The sequence below is a fragment of the Hyperoodon ampullatus genome (assembly GCF_949752795.1).
Source record: "Hyperoodon ampullatus genome assembly, chromosome: 4".
Lineage (NCBI taxonomy): Eukaryota > Metazoa > Chordata > Mammalia > Artiodactyla > Ziphiidae > Hyperoodon > Hyperoodon ampullatus.
This window is the reverse complement of record NC_136917.1, coordinates 167,447,631-167,470,129: the sequence shown is the minus strand read 5'-3', so window position 1 is coordinate 167,470,129 and position 22,499 is coordinate 167,447,631. Positions and strand designations below refer to the sequence as shown.

Below are 22,499 nucleotides of genomic sequence, written 5' to 3'. Positions count from 1 at the left end.
TTTTCCTTTGCACTTTGGATCCAGTGAGGAGGCAGAAAACACAGTAACTTGACTAGAGGAAGTTGAAAGAATTGTTAACCTAGGATTAGAGAATAATGATAAAGATGTAAGGACTACCGTAAAGGGTACTCTGGGCCTGAGGGAAAATATTGTTAACCTAGGATTAGAGAATAATGATAAAGATGTAAGGACTACCGTAAAGGGTACTCTGGGCCTGAGGGAAAATGTCCAAGTCGGGGCAGACGGGGGAGGGGTGAGCGCCCCTCCTCACAGCTGTGGTTCAGACCTCGTTGGAGAAGTACGGAGTTGTCCAAGCCAGAGCGAGTCCACAGTTTCTGGGTGAGCAGGAAACAACCCTCCAGGGTGGACGCAGGAGACTCAAGGTTGATGAGTAGGCGTGCAGACAGAGTTAGGGTACCACTGTGGGCTCAAGGCCTGGAGTGTGTTGAGCTGTTGTCAGTAGGGCTGTGAGAAGTTGGTTACTAAAGCAAACCTACTGACAGTGCAGCGGGAGCAAGGAGTGCTCCAGTCCTCCTGTGTTGTCCCTCCAGCACCCTCTACCGACAAATTTATTTTTAAAAACTGTTTAAAAGAGTCCAGTCTCTTATCACTGAACAGGTTGTACTGAAGGATAAATTTGGAGCTCAGAGGAAATATTCAGTACATTGATACTTGGCACACTCCTGCTAAAACCTGGGAGTTATTGCCTGTGCTGCTGAATTTGCATTTGCCCACTGCTGGCAAAATCCTCACCACGAGCTCTGTAACTACTGCAGGAGTCCACAGGACCTGCAGTTAGCTGCCGCTGCTGTTTTTAGAGCCAGAAGTAGGAAATGGCTTTACTCCTTCCCTCCATCTTATGTTCCCACGGAAGAGCTTCTCATTGAAAGCATGTGACTCAAGCCTAGTCAGCAAGGCAGATGTAGTTTTCAGGCTTCCGGGAGCAATAGTATAGGTGAATGTTAGTTTTGTAATGATCAGTAATCTGGAGAGAAAAGAAATAACTAAGCTTTGGGTTATATGGAGAATTGGGATATATGGAGAATTGGAATTTAAATGTATGCTTTCAAGACCTAATTACCAAATCTATGTTAAAAAAAATAGGTATACTTTCACAGTCAAAAAGGAAGTGTTTTTCACAGAATTTTAGCAGTTTAAATTTTCTTTTTCTTGTAATTGTGAAAGTAGCAATGAAACAGTAGAAACTTTGGGAAAACAGGGGAAGGAAATCACCCATGTTCTCATCTAACCAATATAATGGCTATCATTTTTTGTATTTTCTCTTTTAGGCTGTTTTGGGTTTTTACCTTGTTGTAAGAACAGTATGTATTCATTTTTTTATTCCTGCTTTGTTTACTTGACATTATGCATATTTCCATATTGTCATATAACTGTTATATTTGCTATTTTTAAGGGACTATAGACATTTGTGTAGTGAATGTACCACAATTTATGTAGCCACATTTCTGGTTTTAGCAGTATAGGTTATCCACAGATATTTTGAATAATACTTTTTAATAATATATTTTTAATATGTTTATTGTAATCGTAGCTACTAATTATAAAATTTTTGTTGATAATCAGCTATTAAAAATCCTTTGTTACTGCAACCAGGTGAATCAAGGTCACCATTAACAGTCATAAAAATCATGTTGATAATGTACCATTCATATTCTGTGATGAAATGGCACTTTACCTATGTGATTTTCCTCCCCAGAACCCATAGCCCCACTCTAATCATGAGCAAAAACATCAGACCAATTCTGGGGACTTCCCTGGTGGTACAGTGGTTAAGAATCTGCCTGCCAATGCAGGGGACAGGGGTTCGAGCCCTGGTCTGGAAGGATCCCACAGGCCACGGAGCAACTATGCCCGTGGCCACAACTACTGAGCCTGCGCTCTAGAGCCCGCGAGCCACAACTACTGAGCCCATGTGCCACAACTACTGAAGCCTGCGTGCCTAGAGCCTGTGCTCCGCAACAAAGATAAACCACCGCAATGAGAAGCCTGCACACCGCAACAAAGAGTAACCCCTGCTCACTGCAACTAGAGAAAGCCCTCGTGCAGCAACGAAGATGCAACGCACACAAAAAATAAACTAACTAATTAAAAAAAGAATCAAAGTCATCAAAAACAAGGCAAGTGTGAGACACTGCCAGAGCCAAGAGACGCCTAAGGAGACGTGACAACTAAATGTAATGTGGATTCTGGAACAGAAAATGACATTAGGTAAAGATCAAGGAAATCTGAATAAACCGTTGACTTCAGTTAATGATAGTATGTCATTACGGGTTCATTAAGTGTAGTAGAACTACCATCCTAATGTTGGATGTTAATAAGAGGGGATGCTGGGTACTGTGTACGGGGGAGCACTGTACTGTCTCCTCACATGTTCTGTAAGTGTCATCTGTTGTAAAAAATAAAGGGTATTAAACCCTTTGTTTATTAAAGTATCACTAGTTTATCACCAGAAGGAAAGTGGAAACATTCTGAAACCTTATGTGAAACAACTTTCAGGATAGGCAGTGGCTTAAGAGTTAAGATGTACCCAAAGCTTTAAAAGTTGTTTTGCATTTTGTCTCATAGTAGATACTTAGAATATATTTGGTGAACTGGATTTTTGGCTAAGAAAGCTAACGGGATGGGCTAGCCTTGAGTGGGTGTTGACTTCCCCAGCTGGCACCAACTTGATAACCTCTCACACTGTTGGGTGTTCACCCTCCCTTTCATCTCATGGGCTGTCTCCATCTTCAGTCACTAAGGACTTGAAGATTTCATTCAAAAAAAACTTTACTGAGCTAGGTACTGTGCTAGGAACTTCTAAAAGGTATGCTTTGTGAAGATACTAAGTATTCAAATAAAGCAACAAAAGTTGCCATAGGATTTAACAGAAGAAATTTGCCCTTGAAAACCAGGAAGAGCTTTGATTTATTGTTCTAGGTAAGTTTGCATTCATAACCAGCAGAGTGCATTGATTTTACTTTGGCCTGGGCAAGATTTTTAATTTTACTGCATGTAAATTTGGTGGAGTCTTACTCCACCACAGAACATTATATCGTTTTTAGTGAAGGGCCTCAGGCTGCACCTTTTGTAGACTGCACTCTCCTTCTGTACCCTTAGCCTTGTTGTTCTCTTGTGGTTTTGGGTGGTGGGATTGATCCTAGTAAACAAAATAGATTATTTTTTCTTTGACTTCCCTCCCCTTTCTCCATTGAGGCATTTTATTTGCACATTGTTATATACTCCTAGGAAAAAAATTCCAGCATTTCTCTCCTATGTGTTTTTGTCTTGTTTCTTCATGGTCCTCGTGCCAGCTGAGGTTGTCAGTACAGTGAAACCAAGCTAGAAGAATGGAAGTAGGTTATTTTGACATTTTTCTAGATGTTTGAGTTGCACTTCAAATCTGGACCTGATCACTTCATGCTTGTTTAACTTGCCTGTGAGGTTCACAATAATTTTCCCAGCTCTGTGATCATCAGTGATTTGAAATTTGCCAGTGTAAGCATGCTTCATCATTACAGTTAGAAACCAGATGATTTTGGAGCATGGTCTGACAAGAACCTGGCGTTTGTCTCTCTTTTCAGCATCGTTAATGCTCTTGAGAGCATCAGCCAGGTCATTCATGCACACCATTGCAGTAGCACAGAAAGATGGCGAAAAGAGTTTTCTTTGACTTTCTGTGTTGGTGGTGGTTGTGCTTGTTTTAGTTTTTGTTTTGTGAAGCAGCTAAGATCTTTTATAAAACAGGATAGGCTAATTTATGTCTTAGTCACAAACTTCCCCCAAATCTGAGCAACAGAAGGTTGCTTTAAGTTTCTCACTGACATCACGTCCAGTGTGGCTGGGGAGAGATTCTCCTGCTAATAATGCTGGTCACTTGGAGATATAGATTGGAGACCATGGCTTAGCACATGATTCCACAATCATTGAGGCAAGAAAATGCAGTGTGATGGATTGTGTTTATTGGTGCCCAAAGACTTCTATCCAGAAGCGATGGCACATCACTTATAACTCATATTTCATTGACTAAAGCAAGTCACATGTTCAGGTATAATTTCAGAGGTGACAGGGAAGTGCAGTACTGCCACATACCCAGAAAGTAGAATGCCAAAAATATTTGATGACCAATGCTGATGATTTCCACAGTCCCTAGCAACATTAATTCCTACCTGGCCGGATGAAGTAAATGTGCTCATTGGGATATATTTCAATCTACAACTTCATTAGAACACATTTTAGAGAGGGAACTAATTTTTTTTCATGTCGTTACCTTTTCTCATTTGTTCTTTTTTTCTACGTCTGTTTAGACACTAGTACTGTAGAAAACATGATTTTATTAAAATTAAAGTGTATTTAAAGTTTTCCTTGTTTAATGTCTGTGAGTTTTTGACAAATGCATATAGTCATGTAGCCACCACAATCAAGATATAGAATAGTTCTTTCACTCCCCAAAATAACTTCGTGTCTTTTTATGGTCAGCTCCACCCCCAGACCCTCGCAACCACAGATCTGTTTCTGTCTGTATAGTTTTGTTTTTTTCCAGAATGTCATAAGTGGAATTAAACAGTATGTAGCTGTTTGAGTCTGGCTTCTTTCAATTTAACATAATGCATTTAAGAGGTAGTCACATTGTTGCCTGTATCAGCAGTTTGTTCATTTTTATTGCTGAGTAGTATTCTGTTGTAGGGATGTGTCACAGTTATCCATTCCCCAGTTGTGGAATGCTTGGGTTGGTTGTTTCCAGTCTGGGAGAATTATGAATGAAATTCACATAGGTTTTTGTGCAAACATGAGTTTTCATTTTACTAGGTTAAATACCTAGGAATAGGATTGCTGGGTGTATGGTAAGAGTATATATGTTTTTATTTTTGTTATTTTAATAGGTATGTAGTGGTAATCTTACTGTGGTTTAAACTCTGTTGTTAATGTAAAATTTACATAACAAAATTTACCATTCTAACCATTTTAAGTGTCTGATTCAATGGCATTAAATATAAGCACATTGTTGTACAGTCATCAGCATCTTAATTGTGTTTTTAATTTGCATTTCCTTAATGAGTCAGCATTGTTTCCATTTGTAGACCTTCTTTGCTGAAGTATCTGTTCAAATCCTTTGCTGAATTTTTTTGGACTATTTTCTTATTGTTAAGACCCCAATTAGTAAGCTGGACGAAGAATTTGAATAGATAGTTCACAAAGAGAACGTGGCAAAATGTGGAAATATTCAGCTTCACTAGTAATAAAACTACTTCTTACTTAGCTGCTGTACTAGTTATTTTTACCCTTATATTTCAGTAATGTGTTTCATTAGAGGGAGCAAATCTACTGTTCAAAAGGAAGAAAATTATAAATTTGGAGTGGTAGATAGTAGATATATATAGGATATTGACATTAAATTATGAAAAAATAAAACATTCAAGGAAACTTGATCACATAACCAGGGTGTGTATGATAAAGTCAAAAAGTTGTCTTTTGGAATTGGGGGTTAGGTTTTAAATCCTCATTTCCTTCTTAACTTGCTTCATAATATAGTTGGGCTAGGATTAGAAATAGAGTTCGCTAATCTTAGGTCTACTCCCCACTTGTTCTTGACTGTCAGAGGTGCTGGTAGGGTCGAATTTTTTTCTTGTACTGTTTGGCTGGGGTACAGCAGTAGTTACTCTCTAAAGTTTTCTGTCTTGCCGAGTTGCCCTTCCCCGGTCCTTTGGCTAGAGAGCGAGCAAGCTTTTGGGCGGAATTTTTTTTGTCTGTTCTCATTGGTGTTTCTAGCTTGCCAGCTTCTCCCCCTCAGCCTCCAGTCCAGGATACTTGAGGCACAACACAAATCCAGAGAACTCACTGCCTTGTGGTTCCTTGGCATCCCAGCTTCTTTTGCTGATCTGCCTTCTCTTCGCCTTTTAGAGTCTTCTTATGTTTGTTTTTGTATATAATATCCTGGGTTTTTAGCTGTCTTTGGCAGGAGGAGTAGGCAGAAAACTCGTACTGTTTCATCTTGGTCTAGAATCTTCATTTGTCTTCTAGTCTTTATTGCTGTCTTTCTCTAGAGCGAAACTTTATCCTTATTTTCTAAATGATATGTGTTTTACATGTTTCTGAATTTTTTTACATCTGGAATTGTATAGGAGTAGGTACTCTTTGTGTCTGGGGTTCTTTATCACTCAACATCGTTTTGTGAGATAAATCCAAATTGTGGTTTGTGGTTTTGGTTGGTTTATTCTTTTTGCCATGAAGTATTATATTAAATTATGTGAATATACCGAAATTTATTTATCCAAATTTATTTGCCAAATTTAGGCAATTTGGGTAGTTTCCATTTTGGAGGCATTATGAATAGAGCTGCTATGAACATTCTTGTACATGTCTTTGAACATAAGTATATAGGAAACTATTAATTTTAAGTAAGATACTAGCAAAATACTACACAAATATATACAGTTGATCCTTCAACAACACTGGTTTGAGCTATTTGGGTCCACTTATATGCGGATTTTTTCCAGTACTTAGATGGTGTTGGCCCCCGCCCCATTCGTGGGTGTCACATCTGTAAATTCAACCAACTGCAGATCAGAATTTTCATCTGAATTTGCTTGAATCCGTGGATGTGGACAGAACCTGCAGATGTGGAGGACCAACTATGGGACTTGAGTGCCCTGGAGTTTTGGGATACATGGGGGCTCTTGGAAGCAATGCATCCATGGATGCCGAGGTACACCTGCACTGTAGGCAGCATACACTTATAAAATAAGGAAAGAACTTCTTTCCCCCAACCCTGATCCCCCCAAAGTAGCAACTGTTAATAGTTTCTTATGTATTCTTCCCGAATAAATGTTTAACTATGACCTTTATATACCTGTGCCTTGTTTCAGATTTTTCTCCTGGAATATAGATTGGCAGGGAAGAACCTTCCATTGCTTCTACTCCATGCACACGGACTAGCTAAGGAAATTGAGTTGAGGATATAGAGCAATGACAGTGGCAGCCTATCTCTTAGGTAGCTTTTCCTGACCTCCATTTCCCTGCGAGGGGTGGATAAGCCACACCGAATCAAGTGTGGCTTGGGGCCTGCTAGACGGCTGAGTGTTTGCCTTGAAGAGTTTTATAGCTGAGGCATATCACCATTCTGGTTGATTTATAGCAACAATCTTTGCCTTTCCATTTATGGAAATATTTATACATAAAGTACTCTTGAGCAAAACTCAGTCACAGCTTCATCATGTGGGGAAAAACAAGAGTCAGTACTGCAAAAGAGATTTGTGATGTTGTTTCTTGGACCAAATTCTGTATTAGAGTCATTTAGATGAAATGGTTTTGAGTTAGAAATGGGTTGTTGGTTGCATAGCAGTAGGCTTTTAGGAATGTTGAGACAGATTATTTAGATCTTATTTTGCTTTCTTTCCCTGATGAAGATATAGCCAGTGAAAGTTTTAACACATTTGAAAAAACATGGTCAGTGAAATAGGAAAATTGCTAACATGAGTTTTCACATTTGTGTGTGTATGTTAAGTTAAATAAACCACATGCAAAGACCTCCTACTAAAGAACTTCACTGATAAAATTGGACTTGGTGGGCTTCCCTGGTGGCACAGTGGTTAAGAATCCGCCTGCCAGTGCAGGGGACACAGGTTCGAGCCCTGGTCTGGGAAGATCCCACATGCCGCCAAGCAACTAAGCCCATGCCCCACAACTACCGAGGCTGTGCTCTAGAGCCTGTGCTTCACAGCAAGAGAAGCCACCGCAATGAGAAGCCCGCGCACCGCAACGGAGAGTAGCCCCCGCTAGCCGCGGCTAGAGAAAGACAGCGTGCAGCAATGAAGACCCAACGCAGCCATAAATAAATAAATAAACAAACAAATAAATAGGACTTGGTAGTGTTAGTAAAGTGAAAGTTCAGCTATGATATTTACAAATTGCATGTTAACCTTTGATTGTTTCTTTTTGTTTCATTATACAAAATTTCAAACTCTCACAAGTAGATTAATGTAATAAACTTCCAATAACCAGCATCTGGATTCAACATACACAAGCATATGGTTGATAATTCTTTTATTTCAACCCTTTCCCTCTTGCCTCCCCACACTTCTGCTGGATTGTTTTAAAGGAAATCCCGGATACTATATCTTTTCATCCATGAATACTTATGTATTCTAAGAGATAATTTTTTTAAAACAAATAACCACAATACCAGTATCATACTTATTGTCTTTATCCTCCAAGTTTTAAAGTAACTATCAATAATATTATTATTAACATGAAGATTACTGAATTCTCTTTAGGATTTCTTTATAGTTCCTTCTGTCTTTGGATATAGCCTACTTGGGGATATATGATCATGTTTTAAAGTCTAAAGTAATTATTTTCTGTGATTAAGCTTGATATACACAGGTTCACTTGTTTGATTTGTTTTTGGTTTATTTTGCATTTTGATTATTATATGATTTCCACTTTTATTATTATGTAAAAGATATCCGTGGTTCTAAAAGTGATTCAGAAGTCTAATGTTCCCTTCCCTTTCCTTTTCCTTTTATAATCAGTGGAGCTTGTGAAGTCCCTGATACAATAATGATAATTTAATGCATATGTGTATTTTGAGAGAGCCATAGTTATTTTCTGATTTTTTTCAGGTGTTCTGTGAGCAAAATCTATCTGTCTATCTATCAGCATACCTAAACATACCACTACGATAGAGCAGTGGTTCTTAAACTCTTTTGGTCTCAGGATCCCTGTAAATTCTTCTAAAAGATTCAGAAGAGCTTTTATTTGCCGTATAAGAGAATAAAAAAATTTAGAAATATTTATTCACTTGACACCCATTATGTGTTAATATAAAATTTTTTTCATGAAAATAATTGTATATTCCAAACCCAAAACATTGGTGAGAAAAGTGGATTTGTTTTATATTTACATACCTCTTAAACGTCTGGTTTAATGGGAGGCAGCTGCATTCAAACAGGTGTCTCATGTAGCCTCTGGAAAACTCCACTGTACACTGGCAAGACAATGAGAGGTAAAACACTCTTACTGTTACGGCGAAAATAGTTTAGACCTTGCAGGGCAAGGTGAGTCCAGTCCTGTACTTTAGACTGTCGAGCAGAGTTCTGGGCCTTGATTTAGATTTGTTGTGTTTGCTTAGTTTTCTGTTTATTGGTCCTTCAGAAGGATGGAGTCTACTGAAGATCGGTGTCTGGTCGTATTCACGTGTTTCTCTGCCCTGCTAGTGGAGGTGCTGTCTCTCCAGCCCCACCCCACCCAACCCCACCTGCCCCTCGCGGCCGTGCTGTGGGAGTGTGGGGAGACGTGGTGCCTCCTGCGGGTGGGCACATCCCTCAGCCTCCCACTGTGACGTCCTTGCCGCGGCTCCCTGCGCCACACAGGGCTAGGTCACCTTGTGGGGCTGGTCCCTGTGTAGGAGGCGCTCGGCATTCACACCCGTGTTGATACTGTTCCGGTGTTTGTCCCGGCATCCCGCTAGCCGAGGTGTGCCCACAAAGGCTGTCCCTGCCCCACCCCAGTCCATCGCCGCATAACTGGTGGCTGACCAGTCACCATGTTGGTGGAGGGTGACGTGGCGACCCTCGTGGTGACCCTCGTTCGCGTAAGCCCAGTGGTGTCTCTTGCCGCTTTCCTCTGCACTGTGTCTTGCTTACGGGACACCTCTTGCCGCGCTGTGGCTCCTGCGCCCTACTTTCTACTCCCGCAGCTGCCTGAGAGCTGGCGGAGGAGACAGGATGAGGTGGAACCGCTTTGCCCTATGACTGCAGTTGCCTCCCCACACTCGCACTCAAGCCCACCCTCAGTGGTTGATCCTGCGGTAGCACATGCCTGTTGCTAAAGTTAACCCACGGCTGTCTAAGCACTTCTGGCTTAGACACCCTGACGTTGAGAATGACTTTGAGCGCTTGTTTGGCTCCTACCTGCAGAACTGTGGTAATTCTAGAACTAATCCATGCCTGTGGGCATCAGCAGCTCTGGTCTGATGATTCTAGATGACCAGGATTGCACGTTCTGTGGCCCTGTTAAGGAGCCGTTTTGCGTACCATGGCAACCACTGTGACTGGGAATTCGGGTGATGGGAAATCTGGATTCGATTCCATAGAGGAAGCCTGGTAATCGACTACTCCAACCTAGGAAGGTAGCAGATTTACCACTCGCGACCCGAGGGTGGGGAGGCAGTGATGAAAAACAACGCTGGACACTTTCGAGTTCCGGTAATTGGAATGAGTCCACTTAAAATCCTTTAAGGCAGATCTATTGTGTGGCAAATCTGGTACCGGCAGCTGAGGTAATCCCCCAGCTTCAGTGGCAGGGTATTGAATTCGGTGCAGTTAAAACGCTGTGTGATCTGCCGCGCGGGTCTGCGGATGGGGAGCCTCCGTCCCTATCCCTACCCCCTGCTTCTCGGTGCCCTCCTGGCTCCTAGCCGAGTGTCCGTGGGCTGAAGTGTGCACTTGAAGAAATTAAAGTACTCCAAGCAGGCGCGAGCTGCCTGCACACTGCTGCTGGAAATCCTGGAATGGGAGCGTGGTTCTGTTTTGTTTGTGTTGGAATTTGATTGTGGAGGCCGATTAGACGGGATGGCTGGGATGCTCATACTGCACCGCTAGAGCTCAAAGTCTTAGACTGATGCAAGACCGACCAGAGTGAAAGCTTTTGCCATGGATGTTTTCATTACTTAAGGATGAAGGTGAAAATGGGAGGTTTGAAGAGATTCTGATCCCATGTTGTTCTGACCATAAACAATGCCGACTGCCCTCGTTATTTCCGGTAATGTGCCGGCAGCTTATTGCTGGAAGCTTATGGGCAACCAAAGCCCTTCGGATGGTGGTAGCTGGAGCGTCTGGTTCCAGAGCTGAAATTTGAAGGCACAGCGGTGTGGTCTGCGCTTAATTTGACTCAAGCTGGACAACCTTATGCGACTCCATCACAGACAGGATTGGCACTTTGATAGCTCTTACGTGGGTGGTGGTGCGTGGCCTTTCTGTGTTGCTGGAGCGATTTGTCTGGCTCATTGATAACCGGGGAGACTAGTGTGCTCACCACTTAGGTTACCCCCAGGGCTTGATATCCCTAACTTCGACAGATATTGCTTAGCCACCCAGGATTGAGCAATCACAAGTCTGTGATGCTCTTAAGGGGACGTAACTGCGCCACGCTTCTCAACATGTGCATATCCCAGTCTGACAGGTGCTGGGGATTTGAATCCATTAGTGCTGGGCTCTGGGTTGGAATTATTCCTCATTAATGAGGAACTCCCTGTAAGAGAGTAGATCAGAAGCTTGCATTAAGTCCCTGCCCGTTGTTCATACTGCCCATCGCCCCTCAGATTGCCCACTTGGGGTTGGCATTTGGTCTTGGTGGATCGCCGAGAAGATGGTCTAAATGAAAATTGCAACCAGGTTTCGGTAGGTGGTCCTGCGGAAAGACCGCTTTAAGGACCGAGCAAGTGAGCTTGAGGGATAGCTTTCGGCCATCTGTATGTCACCCGCCACCCCAGGCAAGACTGACAGTAGTGCCATGAGAATCACTTGGGGCGGGGGGTGGAGGGAGTGAAGGAAGAGTTGCTGCCCTTGGGTGGCCGACCTGTAGCCCTGAGCTTCCGTAGTTTCTGCTTAAGGTGGCCTCTGGCTCGCCTCTCTCTGGCCTTCGTGGTCTTGGGGTGCCCCCTCCACACTCTATCGGGTGTGTGTCTGTTTCTGTCTGTCTCTCCCTCTAGGGCCACTCTGCTGTTCCGATGTGTTTTTGTGAAGTTTAAACTTAGGACCGGACGTAGGACTTTAGACTTTAAACTGTTAGGACAGGAATGGTGAAGTGATCTTGCATATTTCTATCTACAATCTGTTAGTTACGAGAAAGTACAGTTTCAAGTAAAACCAGGGTTTCCATTATTTTCGATTTTAATTTATTTACAAAGCTCTCATACAAAGGAACAGTTTACCTTTTTATATAATAGAAAATTTTTAAGTTTCAGATATAATAGATTATCATCCTGATCACACTTTCTGGTTCTCCATGATGTTGATTAATGTTTTACCTAGTGATAGAGTCTTGCTTTAACATGCAGTATTTTAGTTTTTGGTGGCCTATTATTTTTTAAAAAGTTATAACCAAAGATAATTCAATTTTTCTTTTTCATTAATAGACATATGTAGAGTGTGTCGGTCAGAAGGAACACCTGAGAAACCTCTTTATCATCCTTGTGTGTGTACTGGCAGTATTAAGTTTATCCATCAAGAATGGTGAGTCATCGTTTTAGAAAATTTTTATGTCTGAGCTTTACTGTCATCTATATAATAAGGGATACTGTTTCAATGAACTTTCTCTGTAACTAGTTATTTCTTTAAAATTTTTATTGTGAAAATTTGGAAATTACCCATATTTCTTATTACCATGCCATGTCATTTTGGTATATTGTCTTTCAGATGCACGTGAGTACCCATTTGTTTATTTCTACCATGGAGAGCTTATGTTCATGGGAAGTGTTATGGTGTTCTAGTTTTGCTTGGCATGATTATAGTTTACATTTAGGAAATGCTTTGTGTAAGGTAATAACTCAGTGGTTGTATACATTTTAACTCATTTAATCCTTACAACAAAACTGCAACGTGGAGTATGATTATGATTTTATCATTATTCAGGTGAGGGAACTGAAGCATTGAAAGGTTAAGTAACTTGTTCTATGTCACACAGCCAGCCAATTAGTGATAGACCTAGCCACCAGGTAGCCGTATCCTTAGACCAATATTAGAACTGATGTTGATGCTTGGAGATTCTTCTATATTCAGTTATCTTTGAGGACGTTACAATTTACTTTGATTAGTTAATTGTTCAGTTAATTGAAACTGCTTTTTTTTTTTTTTTTCCGGTATGCGGGCCTCTCACTGTTGTGGCCTCTCCCGTTGCGGAGCACAGGCTCCGGACGCGCAGGCTCAGCGGCCATGGCTCACGGGCCCAGCCGCTCCACGGCATGTGGGATCTTCCCAGACCGGGGCACGAACCCGTGTCCCCTGCATTGGCAGGCAGACTCTTAACTGCTGCGCCACCAGGGAAGCCCCTTGAAACTGCTTTTTAATAGAGGAAATACATGTCGTTTTTATTTTTATCTGTTATAATTCTGTATTCTTAGAGGGCATCAATGATAAAAAATTCAGGACTTTCTAAATTTAAAATTGTAAAAGTTCTTTGATATGTAAAATTTTAGTAAAGCAATATTAGTTTTCAATGAAACCTTAAAAGTTTTTTTGTTATAAACACTATACTTATGAATGTATTTGTAATTGCAGCTTAGTTCAGTGGCTGAAACACAGTCGAAAAGAATACTGTGAATTATGCAAGCACAGATTTGCTTTCACACCAAGTAAGTTCTTTCGAAGTTTTCACTGCATTTCTAGGTTATAACTGGCCACATAAAGGTGTTTAAACAGTTTTAAAGCAACTGTGTTCAGCTTAATTTGTCTTTTATGGTAATAGAAAGTATTGCTATAACATTTTGGAAAATATTTTTAAAAACTACACATCAGCTTTTAACACACCACACGTTAGCTTTTAACACATCACACACACGTGATTAAATTTGTGGAATATTTCTTTTTTCTTTTAGACAAGTTCAAACGTGTACAAAGGTATAATGAGCCTGTATGTATCCATCACTCAGTTTCATCCATTTTCAACTCATAGCCTTTACATGTCATTCCCTAAGCTCTTGTTCGTACCTCTCCATCCTTATTAAAGCAAATCCCATCATTTATGATTTCATCTGTACATATTTTAGCATGTATCTCTAAAGAGTAATGGTTTTTTAAAAAAAATACAGCTATAATACCATTATTTACCCAGAAAAATTATTGATGCCTTGAATTTGTCAAATATGCCATCCCTGTTCAAATTTGGGACATCTTTTGACTTTAAATTATGTTGAATTTAAATTATGTTGGTTGGAATAATAAAGACAAATACTTAATTCACTTTTTTAAAATAAGGCTTTTTAAGCTCAGTATTTTGTAGGCTTATGGTAAATATTTTGCAGATCTTTAAATTCTGATTATATATATTTATAACTCCTTTATCTATTGATTGATACTTAATATTGTTCATCTTAAATAAGTAGAGGTTTATACTGGCAAGTTATCAATAATTTGAAGCACATTTTCATTCTGGGATCCTAGTAAATTGCTCTCCCCCTCCCCCAGAGATATTTTTATGCTTTAGTTTTTGTTTGTTGTAAGCATCTGGAGCTGCTGAGTGTAAATTCTGTAAATTAGTGTTAGTTTTACTTTGTCTTTATGTGATGAGTGTATATAATTAAAATCATTACAGTTTCACTTTTGAAGCTTTGTATTCACTGTGCTCAAAAAATGTCAATTCTGTTATTTTGTAGTCTTTAATTTTCTGTAGGGCATAAAAACTGTATAGCTTGAGGTTTATTGCAAACTGCAAGACTAAATAATTGAATCTCTTCATGAAGTTTGATTGATAAGAAATACTCATGTGAGCTTCTTTCTTCTGAGGCCAATAAAAGCTTGTGTTTGTACCTTTTAGTTTTCATTTGACAGTCATGTGCTCTCCTTATTACTGGTTTAATGACTAGCTCCTGTATATCAAAAAATCCTCTTAAAGTACTGATCTTTGTGGGTGTGTTGTAAAAAGTTGCTATTTGTTACTTGTTCACTCCTTTTGTGTCTATAGCTGTGAACAGTTTTGTAATAGTGCTTTCATAAATTTCAGATCACTGATTTTAAGACTTTATTTATCATAGCTGTTTGTTTCGGCCTTATTGGAGAAAGAGGCCTTTATTCCTTCTGTATGTTCTTTCTGAGAAACCTGTGGTAGAGCAGTGGTTTTCACTGGAACCATTTACAAAGGAAATCTTTCTAAAACATGTGTACATAGGGTCTGGTACCAATTCCAACATGTTTGTGGGGTGGTTTTTCCCACACCAGTGAGCAGTTCTGCAGGACACCAGCTGGGTGTCCTGCAGTTTAACCCACTTCTCATACTGTCTGCTCCAAGACAGCATTCCATTCCACAGGTTGAGGGCTCCGTCCTTAGAGGACTGGCGCCCCTCAACCCCCTGCAGATGCTAGTCGCAAACCCAGGCTGTTACTTCTGCTTTTGACTTTCTGACCCACTGACTTTAAATCAGGGGTTCCCAATGACCCCTTTCTTGGTTTGATTAATTTGCTAGAGTGGCTCATAGAACTCAGAGAAACATTTTACTTATTAGATCATCAGTTTATTATAAAAGGATATAATTCAGGAACAGCCAGATTGAAGAGATGCATAAGGTAGGGTATGTGGGAAGGGAAACTGCACCGTTTTCCCCAGATCTACTTGTTTTCACCAGCTGGGAAGCTCTCTGAACCTGAGGCCTTTCGGGTTTTTATGAAGGCCTCATTACACAGGCGTGATTGATTAAATCGTAGACTCTTGGCGATTGGTTCTACCTTCAGTCCCTCGCTCCTCCCCAGAGGTCTGAAGGGTGGAGCTGAAAGTTCCAACCCTCTAATCACTTGGTTGGCTTCCTTCGAAAACTCAAGCCCTACTCTTTCTCCCCACCCCTGCCCCAGACAGGTTCAAAAGTCATCTCATTAACATAACAAAAGACACCTTTATGGCTTAGAAAATTCCTAGGGTTTCAGGACCTGTGAGCCAGGAACTGTGGACGAAGACCAAACGTATATGAGAAATATATTTTGGTCATCTGAACGACCAGATATGTATTTCTTATAAATCACAGTATTACCTGTGGCAGAACCTCTTTTTCTGAGTATTGAACCACATTTTGCAGAGAGGTGGGAAGACCTTAATTTACCATTTGGAATGTTGATTATTGTGCTAAAATGGGGTGGGGAGTGGCTAACAGATGTCAGTGGGCTGTTCGATCTTACAGGAAGTGGCTCTGCTGCAGATTGTTGTGCATTTTGAGTGCTATTTCTGAGGCTGGCATGGGGGGAGGGTTCTTTCTTGATGACATCTGTCAGCTTCACCTTTTGCTCCTGTTTGCTTTATGTGATCTTTTATAATTTGAGAAACCAGATAATTATAGGGTTTGAATGCTGAAATATGTGTAAATTAGCCTTACATAAAGTTCCTGGCTATGAGTGAGGGATGTGTACTTCTCTTGAATCTTTTTTCCTGCTCAGAGGCCTGTTTCTACATTTCTTATGTGATTTGCTCTCATAAATGACTTCTGGGTAAATGTAGTATTTTATTGCGATTATTTGATTCATTTTTCTTATGGGAAAAAATATTTAAGTGCAATTGCAAATGTTGAAAGTTAAGATAGTGCTACCTGCCTAGAAAATAACCTGTTTGAATCTTCATGAAATTATGTGAACGTTTTCCCCTTATAGTTTATTCCCCAGATATGCCTTCGCGGCTTCCAATCCAAGACATATTTGCTGGACTGGTTACAAGTATCGGCACTGCAATACGATACTGGTTTCATTATACACTTGTGGCCTTTGCATGGTTGGGAGTTGTTCCTCTTACAGCATGTGAGTATTCATTCTTCTGTGGCTGGAGTTATTTAAACATTGCACAACTATTTAATATTATAAAGTAATATGGCATCATAGTTTTGTTCGAATGATATTTAATTATTTGATATTATAATGTCATGTATTAGGAAAACCTCATTTAGGAAACATTATTCACCTGAATTAAAAACCATTTTTTAACAGGTCAGTTTCTTGAATGAATGTGGGAAAGAAAAACACAGCATACAGAGGCTAATAATGAAAGTTCATGAAAGAATTGAAAAAGCAAAATCAAACATAATTAGAAAGAAATTGAATTTTATTCCTTGAAGTTTATTAGAGATTTCAAGGATGACAAAAGATGGGTTCTTTTGATATTTTTTTTGTTATCCCCTTTTAAAAAACATATCTAATGGTGTTGAATAATTGGGAAGCATATCTTTCAAATATAGGAGGCTCTTTGGGAGATTGGTATACTAACTCTTAGTTGATTCTTTTTAGGTTCTTTGTGTTCTTAAAGACATGGAGAGGGGTCGATAGTATATGGTGCCAGAGTATATAGATAGGATTCTTTAGAGTTAACCACAAACAAGATTTTTAAATAAGTATAATAATATTCTCATGTCTCCTTAAAATAAAGTAAAATAAACTCAATCAGTTATAAAAATGAAAATCTTATGAAAGTAGCAGAATAGGTACTATTCACTTGAGTGAATTAGTGAGCTAGAAGATTGAGCAAGGAGTTCTCCAGGATGTAACTCAGAGACAAGAAGTTGCAAGTATGAGGGAAAAAATTTGAGAGATGGAGGCTACATCCGATTCTTTCAGTATCTGTCTAGTAAGTAGTTCCAGAGGGTAAAAGAGATTGAAAGAGAGAGAGCTGACTGGAAAAGGAAAAAGACAATCCTAGAGACATTCTGAAGTTTTCCAGTGCTGAATAGGGTGGTGTATAGATGTTATGCTTTCAGATTATCCTACAAAATCATGAAAATCAGACTGGCATCAGACTTAAAGTCAGCAACATTGAATGTTAGAAGACAGTAGAATAGTCAACATATGGCAAAATTTTTGAACCCAAAATCTTATTATTCTCAGATAGAAGGACAAAATACAGACATTTCAATAGATGCAAGGACTTGGAAAGCTTACTACCTCAAATTATTTATGAAAAAAGTGTTTGAGAATATATTTTACTAAAACGAGCAAGGAATCAAAGACAGGGAAAGGTGTGAGCTCCGGAGAAAAAGAAACAAGTGCTTCTTATAGCTAAATCATAATTGTTGTTAGTCTACAATAATTAATATTTTTTTAGGTATCAATTGGAAACTAAAATTCTAGATGATCTTAACGAGAGAAATTGTGAGGGGAGGATAGAATTGAGAGCTTTTTAGGTTGTCTTATTTGTGGTGAAATTATAGGTGCTTTAGATAAAACAGGAAAATACAGTGTAATTATGCATTAAAAATACAGGAGTAACCAAGTAGAGTCCAGAACTAGCAAAGGGGATTAACAGCAAAGGTGCCACTGCTGTTCAGGGGAGGAAAGATGGTCTTTTCAATAAATGGTACAGCATCAGCTGGACGGGCGTGTGGAGCAAGGACCCATACCATTACCTCCCACCTGACACAAGTTAACTTTAGATGGTCATAAACCTGAATGTGAACATTAAAACCAAACAACTTCTAAAAGAAAGTATAGGAGAACAACCATAAAAGAAAATACTGAGAAATTTAACTTAATTAAAATTAAGAACTTTAATTCATGCTCAGATACCTTTGAGAGAGAAAGGCAAGCTACAGAGTGAGAGACGGTATTTGCAATACACATATCCAGCAAAGGACTTGTATCCACGATATATAAAGAACTATATAAATCAGTAAGAAAAAGGAAGACAAGCTAGTTAAAAAGTGAACAGCAGATTTGAACAGATGTTTCTGGAAAGAAGATTAAATAGCCAATAAACATGTGAAGAGGTGCTCAGTATCATTAGTCATCAGGGAAATGCACAAGAAGATGCTGCTACATACTCAGAAGAATGGCTGAAATTAAAAGAAAAGACAGTGCCAAATCCTTCTTAGGATGTGCAGCATCTGCAACATGCGTACATTGATAGTAAGAGTATATAGAGTATAGCCACTTTGGAAAGCTTTTTGATGTTATCTATCAGTGGTAAATATTATAAACACCTTATGATCCAGTAGTTCTGTTTCTGGGAATGTTGGTAACAGGAATAAGAGCCTTGTGTCCACTAAAAGACATGTGTGTAACAGTGTCGTCACTGAAGCTTTGATAATAGTAGTTTAAAACTGGAACCAACCAAACAACTATCAACAGTAGAATGGATAACAGTGTGGCTTACCCCTATAATGGAATACTACATAGTGGTGAAAAAGGAGCTGGCTGACGCGACATAGAATAACATGGATAAACTTCGCTTCTTTGAGAAAAAGAAGCCAGGCACAAAAGAGTATGGATATATACTAATATAAAAATTCACCCAGACACACTTAATATTTATGTAAATTTTATCTTAATAAAAAAGTAACAAAACTTAAATTTAAGTAACTGTTAGGAGAATAGAAATAAGATGATAAGTTTTCATCCTAGGGAGCAGGAATAGGAAACAGTGAGTAAAATTTGTAAAGTCTGACAAAAGACAGGAAAGACAAGAAGGGAGGGCTGAGGAACGGGAGTAAAAGAGAAGAAAAGATAAGATTGCAATATCCGTGATCATAGGGTTTAGATAGAGCCTCGTAATTGTGTATGTATAAAGTGTTCTGCTACAAGAGATAAGTACGAAACAGCCCAGGTTAATGCTAGAGGGATTTGTTAACAAAGGCTGACAAAATGCAGGAACAGTATTCACCAGCCAGATATTATTCAAGATGAAACACTTTAAATGAGGAACAGCATTTTATTTCGTATTAATAAAAGGCATAGTCCACTAAGAAAACTTAAGAATTTCTGTGCACCAGCAAGCAGGACTTAGAAATATGAAAACATTCATAGTTGTAGTGGAAGACTAACACTTCTCTGAAATCAGTAGATCAAGTAGTCAAAAATTAAGTAAGAACTTTGAGGATTTAAGTAACAGGTAGCAAGCTTTATTTCTGTTCTGACTTGTTTACACACAATCACACACAACTAAAATCTAAATTATGTCACCCACTACACATTCTGTAACTTCTTTCTTTAAGTTAGCAATGTACCCGTGGCTGTCTTTTCCTGTAGGAATGTGTTGAGCTACCTTATTTTTAAGCACGCTAGTAAGGAGGACTTTAATTTATGAGTCTGTTTTCTTATCTACAGACAATTGGCTGTTTGTTGCTTTTACTTGTTACAAGCATACTTGCTTTGAATGTTTTATACATATATGTAAGTAATTTCTGTCACAGAAAGTCTTTTCCTGTCTTTCCATTTTGATTTGGCATTTGAAAATAGCCATTGAAGTCACTGTAAATTTTTGGTACAAGGCTATATAGGAAGTGCTTAAACTAATACACAAGTACTAGTTTGAAAGAAAACCTCAGCTTTTGGGCCTCATTTCCAAATCTGTTTCTGCCTTTTCTGACTAAGAGGATAAGGGGATGGCTGTGTATTTGCCCTTCATCTTTTCCCTTCATAGCCAGATTTAAGATTTTGTCCTTTTGAGGACCCTTGAATCTGTTTGTCAAAAATTGGTTGTTTGCTGTTCATAGCACTGAAGCATGTACTCTACTGAAAAGTCCTCTTAATGTCAAAAATGTGTACCCCCCAAACTTTATTTTCATGAGCAGACTCAGTGAAGTTTAGAATTCTAGGTTAAAGAAAATACTCTGTATTATAATTTTGGAGATATTTTCTTGAGATTGGTCCCCCCCTCTTCAAACATCTAAGCTCATTTAATAAAAGCAAGTAAGTAAATCTAGAGAGAATCAAAACTTTAAACATTATTGTGTAACATTTATTCTTTACTGTCACTATTTTTTTTTTTTTTTTTTTTTTTTTGCCGTACGCGGGCCTCTCACCGTTGTGGCCTCTCCCGTTGCGGAGCACAGGCTCCGGACGCGCAGGCTCAGCGGCCATGGCTCACGGGCCCAGCCGCTCCGCGGCATGTGGGATCTTCCCAGACCGGGGCACGAACCCGTGTCCCCTGCACTGGAAGGCGGACTCTCAACCACTGCGCCACCAGGGAAGCCCTAGTGTCACTATTTTTAATGCTTGACTCTTTTTTTTTTAACTTTAGTATTATGAGGCTCAACCTTGCAAAGACTAAATGTTTATTTCAGTGGCGTTCGCAGTGTTCCACTTTATCTCTGTTTAGTTGAGCGACTGTATGAGTTACGATGAGAGTTGTGACTGTGTGCCATCGTGCCCTTTCTTGGTAGGCCGCATCTACAAGTGCTTGTTTACTGGCTCTGTGAGCTCCCTACTGACACTGCCGCTAGACATGCTGTCCACGTAAGTACTGAACCTCGTGGTGGTGGAAGGCTGCACATTGTGAATGGTGCTCATTTTTTCTTCTGCATACTTGTGTTTGTTGTAACTTGAAAAGTCCTTCTATTCCAAGGACAAGTAATACCTTATGTTTGTTACCTATTCTAAAGTTACAGCTACAGTGGAAGTAGCTGACACATATAAATGATGTTTTAAAACATACCCATCTTAAAGGACAGTTTGGTAACGGTGGGACAGCTAGTTAAATAAGCTGTCGTGTAGTGCGAGAAATGTACTGTTCCATATAGTGATATGACCGGAGTTCATTTAAACATGTGTTTTTAGCAACACAGACATTTGAAGTCAAATTTCTTTTTTAAATGTTTTTTGTGATTGTTAGGAGATGGACTGTAAAAACTTGTTCACTGTGGTGGTTTTACTGTACTTCAGTTTGATATAAAGCTTTGTAATGGCAGTTTCTTGGGAAAGACATATATGTGTTTTCAAAATTATTGATGTTAGAAATGCTGTAAATGATGAACAGTATCAAGATCATTAGAATATTAAGCTTGCAAAAGATTGCACCTCTGTTTGCTAAGATCTTCTTTTGTACCCAGTTGACCTTAGGTTTCTGATCCCTGTGTCAGTAAAGGCAAAGAACAATATAAGACTGTCTTTTAGAACAGAAGCCTGCGGAATATATTATACAAATAAGCCAAATGGCAATAGAAGAGAGCAGGAGACCATGTTACATTTCTGATAGAAAAGAAATCAAGGAGGAGGTCTTTTAAGTCTCTTGTGTCTGCATCATTAGTTTGAATTGTGGCTGAAAATACTTAGAAATATTAGATGTGTTTGCAACTTGGTTTTCCTACTTGATAGCTTTACCTGTTTTTGGATAGAACAGGCAAGTTATTTAATTTATGTGTTTCTTTGGCAGTATAGGGAGTAGATAAGATAAAAGGTTTTGAACTTGAACTTTATTTACATTACAACAGCTTTCGAAGTAATGTTTATAAGTAGACAAGGATCTTGAAAACAGGGCACTAATGGCTGTGGCCCTCATAAAAAGGAGAAGCAGTAATTTGACACACTTGAGAATTTAGAAATAGTGTAATAAGGTAACCCTTTGTATGAAAATATTGACCTTCTGTGAAGTGATTCAGTGAAACAAGTAGGACAGCGTTACTATTTTTGGACATCAGATTTTTATATCAGCCATCCAGACCACAGTCTTAGTATAGAGGCAAGAAATCAGTCTTGGCTGAAGTGTCATTCATATGTCTCCACGTATATGATGTAGCTCATCTCCGGCTTTCATTTAGGAATCGTATACGACATAAAGGCACATATTAGAAGTAGCGAGGGAGGTCAGAAGAAAGCAAGGGGTGACTGCTAAGAGTGATGGAAGTTATATTTTAATATCTATGAACTAATAAAAGAACCGTTTCAAACAGGGCAGTCTTGTTCCATTTAGTGTGAGGCTAGAGTTGTGTTTATCATTGTAATTTGTGAGAGAGCAGTGTAGCAGCCAGTCAGTATCTCAGTTGTTTAGAAGAGGTGACTTGAGGTCCCATCTGTGCTGTTCAGTAAAGTGGGGGTGTGTTACTT

General features: G+C 39.3%; 1 protein-coding gene and 1 pseudogene across 2 annotated transcripts in view; one reads left to right on the top strand and one right to left on the bottom strand.

Moving 5' to 3' along the window:
* Positions 1–2,198: 2,198 nt before the first annotated feature.
* Positions 2,199–22,499, top strand: part of MARCHF6 (membrane associated ring-CH-type finger 6) — a gene marked incomplete at its 5' end in the record, with an annotated part of 64,084 nt that continues 43,783 nt past the window's right edge. Inside the window, 5 exons of the mRNA XM_079703780.1 lie at positions 2,199–2,229; positions 12,137–12,233; positions 13,278–13,351; positions 16,347–16,490; positions 20,840–20,912. Coding sequence (XP_079559906.1) covers positions 2,199–2,229; positions 12,137–12,233; positions 13,278–13,351; positions 16,347–16,490; positions 20,840–20,912 — 419 coding nt within the window. The remainder of the gene's footprint in view (positions 2,230–12,136; positions 12,234–13,277; positions 13,352–16,346; positions 16,491–20,839; positions 20,913–22,499) is intronic.
* On the bottom strand, positions 3,236–3,657 carry LOC307052220 (small ribosomal subunit protein uS8-like; annotated as a pseudogene). The gene has a single exon. The product of its transcript is annotated as a small ribosomal subunit protein uS8-like (transcript).